This window comes from Pristiophorus japonicus, unplaced genomic scaffold, assembly GCF_044704955.1.
Source record: "Pristiophorus japonicus isolate sPriJap1 unplaced genomic scaffold, sPriJap1.hap1 HAP1_SCAFFOLD_351, whole genome shotgun sequence".
Lineage (NCBI taxonomy): Eukaryota > Metazoa > Chordata > Chondrichthyes > Pristiophoridae > Pristiophorus > Pristiophorus japonicus.
Window position 1 is genome coordinate 143,052 of NW_027253336.1, and position 17,164 is coordinate 160,215.

The following is a 17,164-nucleotide window of genomic DNA, read 5'->3' on the forward strand; positions in this document are numbered from 1 at the left end:
GGGCCAATCAGACCCTGACCCCTGGGGCTAATCAGACCCTGACCCCTGGGGTCTAACAGACCCTGACCCCTGGGGCCAATCTGACACTGACCCCTGGGGACTATCAGACCCTGACCCCTGGGGCCTATCAAGCACTGACCCCTGGGGCCTATCAGACACTGACCCCTGGGGCCTATCAGATTCTGACCCATGGAGCCTGGGGCCTATCGGACTCTCCCTCGGACTTGCCTCACCTTGTGTGAACGAGTAGACACATTTTTTGCCACACCCAATATCGCAGCACTGTTTATGGGCAGTGCAATCATCATCGTCCTCACAAGACTGGGTGAAATTCTTCTTGCACAGAAATGTCACTTTGGAAAGTTCCGGGCATTTCTTTTGTTTCACTAAATAAAACAGAATTTAAAATGAGTTAAATGGCTGAGGAGGCAAAATTTGTAAAACCCCAACACTGTCCCATCGAACACTCCCAGGACGGGTACAGGGGGTTAGATACAGAGTAAAGCTCCCTCTACACTGTCCCATCAAACACTCCCAGGGCAGGTATAGGGGGTTAGATACAGAGTAAAGCTCCCTCTACACTGTCCCATCAAACACTCCCAGGGCAGGTATAGGGGGTTAGATACAGAGTAAAGCTCCCTCTACACTGTCCCATCAAACACTCCCAGGGCATGTACATCATGGAGTTAGATATAGAGTAAAGCTCCCTCTACACTGTCCCATCAAACACTCCCAGGGCAGGTACAGGGGGTTAGATACAGAGTAAAGCTCCCTCTACACTGTCCCATCAAACACTCCCAGGGCAGGTATAGCACGGGTTTAGATACACAGTAAAGTGTCATGTGTGTAAGACTTGCCACCAGCGGGTGCACCTGTGGGAGACCCAAGTGTCACTTGCACACCCTGAGCAAGCAGGTATAAAAGGCAGTCTACCATGCTGCTTCCTCACTCTGGAGTTACAATAAAGAGACCAAGGTCACAACAGTTTGAGCTACAGATATACAGTCTTGTGGAATAATGTGAAGATAACAATTGGCGATGAGTAACACATCACGAACTTTCACGCGGTTATGGCTGCTGTTGGAATTCCTGAGAGATTTCTTGAGGGTGATGATTGGGAAGCCATCGTTGAGCTTCTTGACCAGTACTTCGTGGCCAACGAGCTGGAAAAGGAAGAAACCACGGTCAAGCGCAGGGCGATTCACCTCACTGTTTGCGGGTCCACGATATATGGCTTCATCAAAAATCTGCTGACACTGACAAACCCAACAGACAAGATATATGAAGAGTTGTGCACGCTGGTTCGGGAACACCTCAAGCCGAAGGAGAGCATCTTGGCCAGGTATCGCTTTTACACGCACCATCGGTCCGAGGGCCAGGACGTGGCGAGCTATTTCGCCGACCTACGACTCCTTGCGGGACTGTGCGTATTTGCTGCATTTTTGGGGGAAGTGTTGCGGGACTTTTTCGTGCTTGGAATCGGCCATGAGGTCATTCTTCGCAAACTGCTGTCTGCCGAATCCCTAGATCTGAGCAAGGCCATCACGGTAGCCCAGGCTTTTATGTCCACGAACTATAGCACTAAACAGATATCTTCACAGCATCGAAACTCACCGGCAAGTACTGTGCATAAAATAACGCCTTCAGCAGGCAGAACTGTACATGGCAGGGCCTACACGCTCGCAGAGGCCAGACCTAGGGTGAGTCAAGAGTCCGCTGTGGGGCGTGAATGCGAATCCATTAGCACCATGTTTGCGTTGCCGGGGTAATCACAGAGCCCATCAATGCCGATTCAAGCACGACATGTGCAAGGACTGTGGAACAATGGGGCACCTCCAGCGAAGGTGCAGACGTGCTGCGACTCACCACGTGGCAGAGTCGGCAGAAGATGACCGATCCGGCGTGGATCACGCTGAACGAGTAAGAGAGGCAACTCAACCCGAGGCTGAAGAGGAAGTGTATGGGGTATACACCTTCACCACCAAAAGCCCTCCGATAATGTTAAAAATCAAATTAAACGGCAGTCCAGTTTCTATGGAATTGGACATGGGGGCGAGTCAATCAATTATGAGCCAGAAGGCTTTTGAGAAACTGTCGGTCAACAAGGCACAAAGGCCAAATCTAAGTCTGATCCACACCAAGCTGCACACTTACACCAAAGAGCTCATACCAGTCATTAGCAGTGCGGCAGTGAAGGTATTGTACGATGGAGCTGTGCATGATTTACCACTTTGGATTGTACCAGGCGATGGCCCAACTCTGATCGGCAGAAGCTGGCTAGGAAAGATCCGATGAAACTGGGACGACATCAAGTCACTGTCTTCGGTGGATGACGCCTCGTGCGCCCAAGTGCTAAACAAATTCCCGTCATTATTCGAGCCAGGCATCGGCAACTTCACAAGCGCCAAAATGCAGATCCATCTAGTCCCTGATGCACGTGCATCACAAGGTCCAAGCGGTTCCATACATAATGCGAGAGAAAGTCGAGATCGAGCTGGACAGACTTCAACGAGAAGGGGTCATATTGCCAGTCGAGTTCAACGAGTGGGCCAGTCCAATTGTTCCGGTGTTGCAAAACGACGGGACGATCAGAAACTGCGGAGACTACAAGGTAATGATCAAAAGAGTCTCGTTACAGGACCAGTACCCACTACCCAAAGCGGATGACCTGTTCGCTACGCTGGCAGGGGGGAAGTTGTTCACCAAGCTGGATCTAACCTCTGCTTACATGACACAGGAGCTGGCTGAACCTTTGAAAAAATTGGCGTGCCTCAACACACACAAAGGACTGTTCATATACCACAGGTGCCCCTCTGGGATTCGCTAGGCTGCGGCCATCTTCCAGAGGAACATGGAGAGTCTGCTGAAATCGGTTCCGCGCACCGTGGTGTTTCAAGACGACATCGTATTCATTGGCCGCAACAACACTGCACACTTGCACAACCTTGAAGAGGTTCTCAAGCGACTGGACAGAGTGAGACTCAGGCTGAAACGCTCCAAGTGTGTTTTCCTGGCGCCAGAGGTCGAATTTCTGGGGAGAAGGATTGCGGCGGACAGCATCAGACCCACGGACTCCAAGACAGAGGCCATCAGGGATGCACCGATACCACAGAATGTGAAGGAGCTGCGTTCGTTCCTGGGACTCCTCAACTATTTTCCGAACTTTCTACCGGGGTTGAGCACTTTGCTGGAACCACTGCATTTATTGCTACGTAAGGGTGACAACTGGGTTTGGGGTATATCTCAAGAGACAGCCTTTAACAAGGCCAGAAACCTGCTACGTTCTAACAAGTTACTTGTATTGTATGACTTGTATTGTATGTTTAGTACTAAGCTTGTGATGCATCTTCGTACGGGGTTGGTTGTGTGTTACAGTAAGCCAATGGGTCAGGCAAACTGCAACCGGTTGCATATGCGTCCAGAGGCTTATGTAAGGCTGAAAGAGCCAACAGTGTGGTTGAGAAAGAAGCATTAGCATGCGTATACGGAGTTAAGAAAATGCACCAATACCCATTTGGACTCCGGTTCGAGATCGAAACTGACCACAAGCCGCTCATTTTGTTGTTCTCAGAAAGCAAAGGTATTAACACCTTCGTCCCGCATCCAAAGATGGGCACTAACGTTATCTGTGTATGATTATGTCATCCGCCACAGACCAGGCACTGAGAACTGTGCGGATGCCCTCAGTTGGCGACCATTGCCCACCACCGGGGTGGAAATGGTGCAACCCGCAGACTTGCTTCTTGTAATGGATGCTTTTGAGAGCGAGGGGTCACCCGTCACGACTTGTCAGATCAGGACCTGGACTAGCCTGGACCCGGTGCTATCACTAGTAAAACGCTGTGCCCTCAATGGGAGCTGGTCGGCGGTTCCAGGGGAAATGCAAGACCAAATTAAGCTGTGCCACCGACGCAAGGATGAAATGTCCATCCATTCGGACTGTCTCCAATGGGGGAATCATGTAATTTTGCCAAAAAAAGGCAAGGAAACGTTTCTACGCGACCTTCACAGTACCCACCCAGGCATAGTCATGATGAAGGCTGTCGCCAGGTCGCACATTTGGTGGCCCGGCATTGACTCGGAATTGGATTCATGCGTACACCAATGTAGCACTTGCTCACAGTTGAGCAACGCACCAAGGGAGGCCCCACTGAGTCTGTGGTCATGGCCCTCCAAACCGTGGTCCACGGTCCACGTAGATTTCGCTGGCCCCTTTCCAGGAAAGATGTTACGAGTAGCAGTGGACACTTGCTCTAAATGGATTGCATGTATAATAATGTCGTCATGTATATCCACTGCCACCATTGAAAGCCTCCGGGCCATGTTTGCCACCCATGGTTTGCCCAACGACCTTGTTAGTGACAATGGACCATGTTTCACCAGCTCAGAATTCAACGAGTTCATGACCCGCAATGCCATCAAGCAGGTCACGTCTTCATAAAAGCAGGGAAGTCTTGCTACAGTTATACAGGGTGTTGGTGAGGCCGCACCTGGAATACTGCGTACAGTTTTGGTTTCCATATTTTCGAAAGGATATATTTGCTTTGGAGGCAGTTCAGAGAAGGTTCACTCGGTTGATTCCGGAACGGGCAGTCCAAACCATCAAGCAGAGCTTGAAACGTGTGACTGACAGTTCCCTGCAGACCTGGTTATCTCGGATTCTGCTCAGCTACCGCACGTGACCCCACTCGCTTACCGGGGTTCCCCCTGCAGAATTGCTAATGAAGAGGGCACTTAAATCCAGGCTCTCCTGAGTCCACCCAGATCTCAATAATCATGTAGAAACCCAGCGACACCGGCATAACATGACCCATGATCGCGCGGCTGTATCACGTGACATTGAGGTTCATGAACCTGTGTTTGTTCTTAATTTGGAAAGTTCCGGGCAAAAACAAACAATTAAAATTCAAGTACGAGGTTTGAGTGTTTCCCATCAGCAGCGAGTGAAGCGAATATTCTCTTCTGTTCAAAGTAGGCTTCCAGTCTGTACATGGCGTAATCCTGGTAACCAAACTCGATAGTGGAAACTGTCGATTTCTGTTTTAAATCCAGTGAATCACTCAGCTTCCACAGCTCTCTGAGGCAGCGAATTCCACAGATTCACAACCCTCTGAGAGAAGAAATTCCTCCTCATCTCAGTTTTAAATGGGCGGCCCCTTATTCTCAGATTATGTCTCTAGTTCTAATCTCCCCCATCAGTGGAGACATACTCTCTGCATCCACCTTGTCGAGCCCCCTCACAATCTTATACGTTTCATAGAAAGATAGAAAATAGGTGCGGGAGTAGGCCATTCGGCCGTTCTAGCCTGCACCGCCATTCAATGAGTTCATGGCTGAACATGCAATTTCAGTACCCCATTCCTGCTTTCTCGCCATACCCCTTGATCTCCCTAGTAGTAAGGACTTCATCTAACTCCTTTTTGAATGTAAGATCACCTCTCATTCTTCTGAATTCCAATGAGTAGAGGCCCAACCTCCTCAACCTTTCCTCATACGCAACCCCCTCATCTCCGGAATCAACCGAGTGAACCTTCTCTGAACTGCCTCCAAAGCAAATATATCCTTTCGAAAATATGGAAACCAAAACTGTACGCAGTATTCCAGGTGCGGCCTCACCAACACCCTGTATAACTGGAGCAAGACTTCCCTGCTTTTATACTCCATTTGTACTCACTTGTCAGGCGGTACGTGTAGACACATCGTTTCCCACAGTGCCCGACGTCACAGCACTGCTTCCAGCCTCCGCAATCCCTGTCCGACTCGCATGTCTCCACCTCCGCCTTATCACACATGTGTTGAGTCGTAGAAGGCTCGGGACATTTCCTGTCTGTCTTTTCTGCTGTTGAGAAAATAAAGGCGACAGGGTGATATTAACCTCGGCGAGCGGGCTGAGTATCGAGAACCCCCCGAGGGAGGCGGATTGTGGACATGAAGCTCAGAGTCTCGTGTCACTCCTCGATGGGACAGGACTGAGGGAAATCGGGCAAGGGGTGGGGGACGGGGATGTGGAAGGAGTTAAAGGTTCCTGTTCCCTCCCCCCACCCCCACTGAATCCCCCCTCCCCTGGACATTAACCTCTGTATCCTCCCCCTCCCCCGAAGCCCCCGTCCGCACAGCAATCGTCAACACACAGGGGATGAGGTCCATCATGGACACAGATGTACATTTTTCATCCGTCTGTTATTTGAGGAGCGAGAGCTGGAGCGGTTCTTCTTTTGGTCAGTCCTGGGATGATGGTGTCACGGGCACGGCCCAGCGTTTAGTGCCCCTTCCAGAATGGCCCTGGAGAAGGTGCTGGTGAGACGCCTTCTTCAACCGCTGCAGGCCCGTGAGATGCAGCTTCTCACACAGTATTTGGAGGTGGTGGTGTTCCCATGCGCCTGCAGTCCTTGTCCTTCGAGGCGGGTAGAGGTGGCGGGTCTGGGAGGTGCTGCCCAAGAAGCCGTGGCCAGTTGCTGCAGTGCGTCTTGTAGATGGTACACACTGCAGCCATGGTGTGCCGGAGGTGGAGGGAGGGAGTGTTGGAGGCAGTGGCTAGCGTGCCGATCAAGCGGGCTGCTTTGTCCTGGATGGTGTCGAGCTCCTCGAGTGTTGTTGGGAGCTGCAACTCATCCAGGCAAGTGGGGAGTATTCCATCAGGAATATCCCTCCTGACTTGTGTCTTGTCGACGGTGGAAAGGCTTTGGGGAGTCAGGAGGTGAGACACTGGCCGCAGAATACCCAGCCTCTGACCTGTTCTTGTGGCCACGGTATTTATGTAGCTGAACCAGTTTAGTTTCTGGTCAATGGTGACCCCACAGATGTTGATGGTGGGGGGATATGTCGATGTTAATGCTGTTGAATGTCACGTGGAGGTGGTTAAGACTCTCACTTGGGAGATAGTCATTGCCTGACACCTGTGTGGCACTAATGCTACTTGCCACTGACCAGCCCGAGACTGAATGCCGTCCCGGACTTGCTGCACTCGGGCACGGACTGCTTCATTATCTGGGGAGTTACGAATGGAAGTGAACAGGGAGGGAAGTGCAGTGCTTCGGACCCTGGGCACCTGAAGGCTCAGCCAGCAATGGTGGACCCTCCACCTTTAGCCCTATTAGCCCACCCCGGTACCACTGGGGTCAATCTGCGCTGCACCCGCTCCAAGGCTAAATGATCCTTCCCGAGGTGTGGCCCCAGAACTGGACATTGTTACTGCCCCAGAGGGTATTTGCTGATTCCCAGGAAGGACCGTCCCTCTTACCGAGTCGGGAAGCTCGATGGACGCATCTTTTCCCACAGCCAGCGTCGCAGCAAGTCAACCACAGATCGCAATCGTCGTCGTCCATGCACTCCTTCCCGTAGTTGACATCACACATGGGACCCAGGCGGCTGGGAGAGGGGCAGCTGCTGTTCTCTGTAAGGTAAACCGCAACCCAGATTGGTTTTATGGTCTCCACGGTTATCAACATCCACGTCTGTGGGTGAGGCGGGTTAGATACAGACTGAAGTTCACTCTACACTGTCCCATCAAACACTCCCAGGGTAGGTACAGGGGGTTAGATACAGAGTAAAGCTCCCTCTACACTGTCCCATCAAACACTCCCAGGACAGGTACAGGGGGTTAGATACAGAGTAAAGCTCCCTCTGCACTATCCCATCAAACACTCCCAGGGCAGGTACAGCACGGGGTTAGATACAGAGTAAAGCTCCCTCTACACTGTCCCATCAAACACTTCCAGGGCAGGTACAGGGGGTTAGATACAGAGTAAAGCTCCCTCTACACTGTACCATCAAACACTCCCAGGGCAGGTACAGGGGGTTAGATACAGAGTAAAGCTCACTCTACACTGTCCCATCAAACACTCCCAGGGCAGGTACAGCACGGGTTCGATACAGAGTAAATCTCCCTCGACACTGTCCCATTAAACACTCCCAGGGCAGGGACAGGCGGTTAGATACAGAGGAAAGCTCCCTCCACACTGTCCCATCAAACACTCCCAGGGCAGGGACAGGCGGTTAGATACAGAGGAAAGCTCCCTCCACACTGCCCCATTAAACACTCCTCACCTCCCAAACTGTGGGACTCCTCACCCCTCCAAAACTGTGGGTCTCCTCACCCCCCAAACTGTGGGTCTCCTCACCCCCAAACTGTGGGTCTCCTCACCCCCCAAACTGTGGGACTCCTCACCCCCCAAACTGTGGGTCTCCTCACCTCCCCCAAACTGTGGGACTCCTCACCCCCCAAACTGTGGGTCTCCTCACCCCCCAAACTATGGGACTCCTCATCTCCCAAACTGTGGGTCTCCTCACCTCCCCCAAACTGTGGGTCTCCTCACCCCCCAAACTATGGGACTCCTCATCTCCCAAACTGTGGGTCTCCTCACCTCCCAAACTGTGGGTCTCCTCACCTCCCAAACTGTGGGTCTCCTCACCCCCCAAACTATGGGACTCCTCATCTCCCAAACTGTGGGTCTCCTCACCTCCCCCAAACTGTGGGTCTCCTCACCCCCCAAACTATGGGACTCCTCATCTCCCAAACTGTGGGTCTCCTCACCCCCCAAACTGTGGGTCTCCTCACCCCCCAAACTATGGGACTCCTCATCTCCCAAACTGTGGGTCTCCTCACCCCCCAAACTGTGGGTCTCCTCACACCCACCAAACTGTGGGTCTCCTCACACCCCCCAAACTGTGGGTCTCCTCACCCCCCAAACTGTGGGTCTCCTCACCCCCCAAACTATGGGACTCCTCATCTCCCAAACTGTGGGTCTCCTCACCTCCCCCAAACTGTGGGTCTCCTCACCCCCCAAACTATGGGACTCCTCATCTCCCAAACTGTGGGTCTCCTCACCCCCCAAACTGTGGGACTCCTCACCTCCCCCCCTCCCCCAAACTGTGGGTCTCCTCACCTCCTTTGAAGAATTTGAAGACACAGCGTTTGCCACAGCCGGCGTTGCAGCACCTCTGCCAACGGTCGCAGTCCCCATCTCCCTCACACTCGTCCCCCAGTTTCATGGTGCAAACCTTGCTCAGTGAGCTGGTGCTGGGGCACTGTCGTCTTTTGCCTTGTAAAAGAAGACACCCAGAGATGGTTAAAGCACAAGGGACGCTGGGCTTGAGAAACAGCCCGAGAGTACAAACGCAAGGGAGTTATTGTCCAAAGTGTTATAAACCCACTGCTTGGGCCACAGCTGGAGAATGGTGTCCAATTCTGGGCACCGCTAACTTTGGGAAGGATGTGAAGGCCTTGGAGAGGGTGCGGAGGGGATTTACCAGACAGGAACCGGCCACGAGGGACTTCAGTTATGGTAGAATTATGTCACAGGAGGAGGTCAGTTGGCCCGTCATGTCTGTGCCGGTCGACAAAAAGCTATGTGTGAGGGTTTCTGCCTCTACCACGCTTTCAGGCAGTGAGTTCCGCCCCAGACCCCCCCCACCCTCAGGGTGAAAGAAATTGACCTCAACTCCCCTCCAAACTTTCGACCAATTACTTTAAATCGATGCATCCTGGTTATTGACATCTCTGCTAAGAGAAATAGGTCATTCCTATCCACTCTATCAGCCTGGGGACTATCAGACACAGGGGCCTGGGGCCTATCAGATCCAGGGACCCGGGGCCTATCAGATCCAGGAACCGGGGACTATCAGACACAGGGGCCTGGGGACTATCAGACACAGGAGCCTGGGGACGATCAGACACAGGGGCCTGGGGACTATCAGACACAGGGGCCTGGGGACTATCAGACACAGGGGCCTGGGGACTATCAGACACAGGGGCCTGGGGACTATCAGACACAGGGGCCTGGGGACTATCAGACACAGGGGCCTGGGGACTATCAGACACAGGGGCCTGGGGACTATCAGACACAGGGGCTTGGGGACTATCAGACACAGGGGCCTGGGGACTATCAGACACAGGGGCCTGGGGACTATCAGACAAAGGGGCCTGGGGACTATCAGACACAGGGGCCTGGGGACTGTCAGACACAGGGGCCTGAGGCCTATCAGATACAGGGGCCTGGGGCCTATAAGACACAGGGGCCTGGGGACTATCAGACACAGGGGCCTGGGGACTGTCAGACACAGGGGCCTGAGGCCTATCAGATACAGGGGCCTGGGGCCTATGAGACACAGGGGCCTGGGGCCTATCAGACACAGGGGCCTGGGGACTATCAGACACAGGGGCCTGGGGACTATCAGACACAAGGTACCACAGCCTGGTGACTATCAGATACAAGGTACCACAGTCTGGGGCCTATCAGAAACATGGTCCCACAGCCTGGGGCCTATCAGACACAGGGTCCCACAGCCTGGGGCATATCAGACACAAGGTACCACAGCCTGGGGCCTATCAGACACAAGGTACCACAGCCTGGGGCCTATCAGAAACATGGTCCCACAGCCTGGGGCCTATCAGACACAGGGTACCACAGCCTGGGGCGTATCAGACACAAGGTACCACAGCCTGGGGCTTTTCAGACACAGGGTACCACAACCTGGGGTCTATCAGACACAGAGTACCACAGCCTGGGGTCTAGCCTTGTCAGGCAGAGTCCACACTGCTGTCGAGCGTTGGGAGTGTGGCGATGGTGCGAGCTGTGTATTATGGGGCCGCCCTTACTGTGCCAGGAGGAGTAAACACATCGCTTCCCACAACCGACGTCGCAGCACTGCTTCCACGACGAACATTCCTCATCACTGCGGCAAACCTGGCTCGAGTTCCTGGCGCAGATATGCCTCGCCCGGTATGAATCGGGGCATTCGTCTTCTTCATCTGCAAGAGGAAGTTGTATTTTACAGGAGGTGGGGGTTACACAGCACAAAACAGGTTAGTGTCGGAGGGGCAGTACAGACAACGCTGTCGGAGGGGCAGTACTGAGGGACCGCCATACTGCGCTGACAAGAGGGGCAGTACTTAGGGAGCGCTGTACTGCGTTGTCGGAGGGGCAGTACTGAAGAGAACTGCACTGCGCTGTCGGAGGGGTGGAACTGAGGGAGAGCCGCACTGTCGGAGGGGGCGGTACTGAGGGGGCGCCGCACTGTCGGAGGGGCAGTACTGAGGGAGCACCGCCCTGCACTGTCGGAGGGGCAGTACTGAGGGAGAACTGCACTGTCGGAGGGGCGGTACTGAGGGAGCGGCGCACTGTCGGAGGGGCAGTACTGAGGGAGAACTGCACTGTCGGAGGGGCAGTACTGAGGGAGCGCTGCACTGACGGAGGGGCAGTACTGAGGGGGGTGCCACACTGTCGGAGGGTCAGTACTGAGGGAGCGCTGCACTGTCGGAGGGGCAGTACTGAGGGAGCGCCGCACTGCGCTGTCGGAAGGGCAGTACTGAGGGATCGCTGTACTGCGCTGTCGGAAGGGCAGTACTGAGGGAGCGCCGCACTGCGCTGTCGGAAGGGCAGTACTGAGGGAGCGCCGCACTGCGCTGTAGGAGGGGGAGTACTGAGGGAGCGCCGCACTGCGCTGTCGGAAGGGCAGTACTGAGGGAGCGCCGCACTGCGCTGTCGGAAGGGCAGTACTGAGGGAGCGCTGTACTGCGCTGTCGGAGGGGGAGTACTGAGGGAGCACCGCACTGCACTGTCGGAGGGGCAGTACTGAGGGGGGGGTCGCACTGTCGGAGGGGCAGTACTGAGGGAGCGTTGCACTGTTGGGAGTGGCAGTACTGAGGGAGCATTGCACTGTCGGAGGGGCAGTACTGAGGGAGCGTTGCACTGTCGGAGGGGCAGTACTGAGGGAGCGTTGCACTGTTGGGAGTGGCAGTACTGAGGGAGCGTTGCACTGTCGGAGGGGCAGTACTGAGGGAGCGTTGCACTGTCGGAGGGGCAGTACTGAGGGAGCGTTGCACTGTCGGAGGGGCAGTACTGAGGGAGCGTTGCACTGTTGGGAGTGGCAGTACTGAGGGAGCGTTGCACTGTCGGAGGGGCAGTACTGAGGGAGCGTTGCACTGTTGGGAGTGGCAGTACTGAGGCAGCGTTGCACTGTCGGAGGGGCAGTACTGAGGGAGCGTTGCACTGTTGGAGGGGCAGTACTGAGGGAGCGTTGCACTGTCGGAGGGGTTGTCATTCGGCTGTGTCGTCAAGCCGAGAAACCGTCTGAGCTCTCCATCCCCCTCGCCCGTTGCCCAGTCCAGCCGTTTCGCTCCTTACCCATGTCTGTGAAACTGGCGACACAGATTTTTCCGCATTTGGTGTCACAGCAGGTCTGCCAAATGTCACAATCGTTGTCCCCGCTGCACTGGTCCCCGAGCTTCAGGTCACACATCGGAGCGAGCCGGTAGGGGGCTGGACAGGTGTCGTCCTCTGGAACACAGAAATCAGGGGTCAGTCAGGAACCGAGAACCTTCCAGCTCCGGCTGATGGAGAGGGTCTTCCTCGGGACCCTCCCTAATCCTTCCGGACCGCCGTAATGCAGGGTCTGCCTCTGGACCCACCCTAATCTTTTGGGACAGCCCTAATCGAGAGTGTCCCTCGGGCCCCCCTAATTCTTCCGGACCACCTAATCGAGGGACTCGCTCGGTATGCCCCGAATCGAGGGTCTCCAGAATCGAGGGACTCGCTCGGTATGCCCCGAACGTGGGGAGTCCCTCGGTACCCCCTAATCGAGGGACTCCCTCGGTAGCCCCCTAATCGAGGATTAAGAAGGATCCATGTAATCGGGGATCAATGGCGAGGCAGCTTGGCCCAGGCTCCATCCCGGGCCTAGTGCTGAGTTAGCCTGATCTCTCACACCCGGTGTGGGACTGAGCCCCCCACACACACATACACAGAGCAGGAAAGGTCCAGGCTCCATCCCGAGCCTAGTTCTGGTCCCGCGGGTCCAGGAGATGGAGTCCGATCATCACAGACCCTTGGAAACACTCACTGGCCATGAAGAAGCGGGGAACACATCTCTTTCCACAGTCGGCGTCACAGCACGAGGACCAGGCCAGGCAGTCAGCATCACTCTCACACATGGCTCCCAGCCTCATCTCGCAGAAGGAGTCCAATCGGCTGGAGGCTGGGCACTGGGTCGCTGCAAGATACAAGGTGGTAGTGAGATAGAGAGAAGCAGGGCCAGTGTCCACCTCACTGTCCCATCAAACACTCCCAGGGCACGTACAGGGGGTTAGATACAGAGTAAAGCTCCCTCTACACTGTCCCATCAAACACTCTCAGGGCAGGTGCAGCACAGGGTTAGATACAGAGTAAAGCTCCCTCTACACTGTACCATCAAACACTCCCAGGGCAGGTACAGGAGGTTAGATACAGAGTAAAGCTCCCTCTACACTGTCCCATCAAACACTCCCAGGGCAGGTACAGCTCAGGTTAGATATAGAGTAAAGCTCCCTCGACACTGTCCCATCACACACTCCCTGGGCAGGTACAGCTCAGGTTAGATATAGAGTAAAGCTCCCTCTGCACTGTCCCATCAAACATTCCCTGGGCAGGTACAGCTCAGGTTAGATACAGAGTAAAGCTCCCTCGACACTGTCCCATCACACACTCCCAGGGCAGGTACAGGGGGTTAGATACAGAGTAAAGCTCCCTCGACACTGTCCCATCACACACTCCCAGGGCAGGTACAGCACAGGTTAGATACAGAGTAAAGCTCCCTCGACACTGTCCCATCACACACTCCCTGGGCAGGTACAGCTCAGGTTAGATACAGAGTAAAGCTCCCTCTACACTGTCCCATCACACACTCCCTGGGCAGGTACAGCACAGGTTAGATATAGAGTAAAGCTCCCTCTACACTGTCCCATCACACACTCCCTGGGCAGGTACAGCTCAGGTTAGATACAGAGTAAAGCTCCCTCGACACTGTCCCATCACACACTCCCAGAGCAGGTACAGCACAGGTTAGATACGGAGTAAACTCTTACCTCTGGTGAGGAACTTAGGGACACATCTGTTTCCACAACTAGCGTCGCAACAAGTCTGCCAACCCTCACAGCTGCTGTCGTTGTTGCACTGGGTGTTGAAGCTCATCGTGCAGATGTGGGTCATTCTGGAAGGTTCCGGGCATCTCCGTTCACGCCCTGTAGAAAGAACATGATCGGTCAGTGCTGCTCGCCATCGATTGATCACTCCCTGACCGAGCTGGGGCTAGAGGTGGGCACCGGGGGGCTTGGGCGTGTCGACAGTGCCTGCCCCACTGACCCCGTCAGAGAGAGAGGGGCCTCCATCTCTTCTGGCCCTGGGATTTGACTCCAGGTGCCCAGCGGACGAGAGGACACCGTGCTCCCACCCAGTTCCTCCGTCAGTTTGGTCCCCTTCCCTGTAAATCTACCTTGGACTGGAGGCCATGGAGGTTCACTAGACCGATTCCTGGGGTGAGAGGGTTGTCCTATAAGAACATAAGAAATAGGTGCAGGAGTAGGCCATACGGCCTCTCGAGCCTGCTGCTCAATTTAATACGATCATGGCTGATCCGATCATGGACACAGCTCCACTTCCCTGCCCGTCCCCTTATCCCCTTATCGGTTAAGAAACTGTCTCTCTCTGTCTTAAATTTATTCAATGTCCCAGCTTCCATAGCTCTCTGAGGCAGCGAATCCCACAGATTTACAACTCTCTGAGAGAAGAAATTCCTCCTCATCTCAGTTTTAAATGGGCGGCCCCTTATTCTAAGATTATGACCCCTAGTTCTAGTCTCCCCCAGCAGTGGAAACATCCTCTCTGCATCCACCTTGTCAAGCCCCATCATAATCTTATATGTTTCGGTAAGATCACCTCTCATTCTTCTGAATTCCAATCAGTAGAGGCCCAACCTACTCAACCTTTCCTCATAAGTCAAACCCCTCATCTATGGAATCAACCGAGTGAACCTTCTCTGAACTGCCTCCAAAGCAAGTATATCCTTTCGTAAATATGGAAAACTAAACTGTGCGCAGTACTCCAGGTGTGGCCTCACCAATACCCTGTATAACTGTAGCAAGACTTCCCTGTTTTTATGGCCCATCCCCTTTGCAATAAAGGCCAAGATTCCACTGGATTTCCTGATGAAGAGGGATTGAGTAGATTGGTCCTATACTCTTCTGGGGTTTCGGAGAATGAGAGGTTATTGAAACGTATACATTTCTGAGAGGGGATTGACAGGGTAGATGCAGGGATAATGTTTCACCCTGGAGAGTGTAGAACCAGGAGTCACACAGTCTCAGGATAAGGGGTCGGCCATTTAGGACTGAGGATAAATTTCTTCACTCAGAGAGTGGTGAACCTTTGGAATTCTCGACCCTAGAGGGCTGTGTAGGCTCAGTCATTGAGTATATTCAAGAAGCAGATCACTCGATTCTTGGACACAATGTGAATCGAGGGATATGGGGACAGAGCGGGAAAGTGGACTTGCGGTAGAAAATCGGCCATGATCTTATGCAATGGCGGAGAAGGCTGGTGTGGCCGAATGGCCGAGCCCTGCTCTAATTCTTACGTTCTTCGGTTCTTATATCAGACAGACAGGTGCCCCTCTATCTCCTCAGAGTCTGGGATTTGACCTTCGGGAGCCACAGGGTGGAGGGTCACAGTTCCCGAAGCGGACAGGGATACACACAGTTGGGTTTGATGCCTGTAATCTGGAGCTCGTTCCCCCACCCCCAGTTCCCCCTCTCCGCCCTCCATCACCAGGTGTTTGGGGGCCGGGGGAGGGGGGCAAAGACCCGATCGGTTAGCTTACCCTTGCCGGAGAACGAGTGGACACATCGGTTGCCACAGCTGGTGTTACAGCAGGTCTGCCAGGCGTAGCAGTCGTCGTCGTCATCGCACACCTCCCCGAACTTCAGTTCGCACATGAAGGAGAGTCGCTGTGGGGCGGGGCAGTTACCGGCAGTCTGATCTGGAGAAAGGACAGGCAAGAGCTGGGAATGGGTGGGATTGAGGATTGCAGCACCGGGGCGTCTCTGGCGTGCTGAGCAACTGAGGAACAGGAGGCCTATTCAGCCCCTCGGGCCTGTTACACAGGAACAGGAGGCCCATTCAGCCCCTCGGGCCTGTTACACAGGAACAGGAGGCCCATTCAGCCCCTTGGGCCTGTTACACAGGAACAGGAGGCCCATTCAGCCCGTCGGGCCTGTTACACAGGAACAGGAGGCCCATTCGGCACTTCGAGCCTGTTACACAGGAACAGGAGGAGGTCCATTCAGCCCCTCGGACCTGTTACACAGGAACAGGCGGCCCATTCAGCCCATCGGGCCTGTTACACAGGAACAGGAGGCCCATTCGGCCCCTCGAGCCTGTAACACAGGAACAGGAGGCCCATTCAGTCCTCAGAATCTGTTACCATAGAAAATAAAAATAGGTCACCTTGGACGTCCCAAACCGCTTTACAGCCAATGAAGTACATATTGAAGTGGAGTCACGGTTGTAATGTGGGAAATGCGGCAGCCAATTTGCGCACAGCAGGCTCCCACTAACAGCAACGTGATTATGACCCAGATAATCTGTTTTAGTGATGTTGATTGAAGGATAGATATTGGTCAGCACCAAAGAGTAGTTACTCAACGGGATACAAGGCCTAGTTTGGGCAACCTGTGAGGCTGCTGGGAGCAGGGGCCAATCAGTCCCAGGCTGCTGGGGTCAGGGACCTATCAGTCCCAGGCTGCTGGGAGCAGGGGCCTATCAGTCCCAGGCTGCTGGGGTCAGGGGCCTATCAGTCCCAGGCTACAGGGAGCAGGATCCTATCAGTCCCAGGCTGCTGGGGTAAGGGGCCTATCGGTCCCAGGCTGCCGGGACTGTGGTTCTGCTTTTCTTTGATCTGAGGCAGTCGGGTTCTTTGCTGGGCAGACTGACCACGTGGCTTTACCTGCCAATGCCGCAGTCTGGCCCTGCCCCATGAAGGAGTGGACACATCTCCTGCCACAGGAAGTCTGGCAACACCGCTTCCACTTCCCGCAATCCCCATCCTCCTCACAGGACTCGCTGCGATTCGTTTCGCACACTCGTTCCAGTCTGGACACAGCAGGGCATTCCTTGGCATTCCACTCTGCGAAAGCAAGGGTTTGAGTTAGGGGTGGTAACAGGAAATACAGAGAGAGAGTGAGAGACAAAGAAGGAGAGAGAGAGAGAGAGAGAGAGAGAGAGAGAGAGAGAGAGAGACAGAGAGGGAGAGACAGAGGGAGAGACAGAGATAGAGACAGAGAAAGAGAGGGAGAGATAGAGAGGGAGTCATAGAGAGAGAGAGAGAGAGAGTGTGTCATGTATTCAACTGTCAT

At 54.2% G+C, this 17,164-nt stretch overlaps 1 protein-coding gene across 1 annotated transcript in view; it reads right to left on the reverse strand.

Annotated features, from left to right (window-relative positions):
• LOC139250219 (fibrillin-2-like) overlaps positions 1–17,164 on the reverse strand; it is an 88,073-nt gene that overhangs the window by 35,326 nt on the left and 35,583 nt on the right. Inside the window, exons 18-27 of the mRNA XM_070872711.1 lie at positions 16,756–16,935; positions 15,631–15,789; positions 13,841–13,996; positions 12,841–12,990; positions 12,126–12,278; positions 10,598–10,750; positions 8,886–9,041; positions 7,241–7,393; positions 5,675–5,839; positions 234–386 (exon numbers count right to left, since the gene is read on the reverse strand). Of these exons, the coding sequence (XP_070728812.1) occupies positions 234–386; positions 5,675–5,839; positions 7,241–7,393; positions 8,886–9,041; positions 10,598–10,750; positions 12,126–12,278; positions 12,841–12,990; positions 13,841–13,996; positions 15,631–15,789; positions 16,756–16,935 (1,578 nt within the window). The remainder of the gene's footprint in view (positions 1–233; positions 387–5,674; positions 5,840–7,240; positions 7,394–8,885; positions 9,042–10,597; positions 10,751–12,125; positions 12,279–12,840; positions 12,991–13,840; positions 13,997–15,630; positions 15,790–16,755; positions 16,936–17,164) is intronic.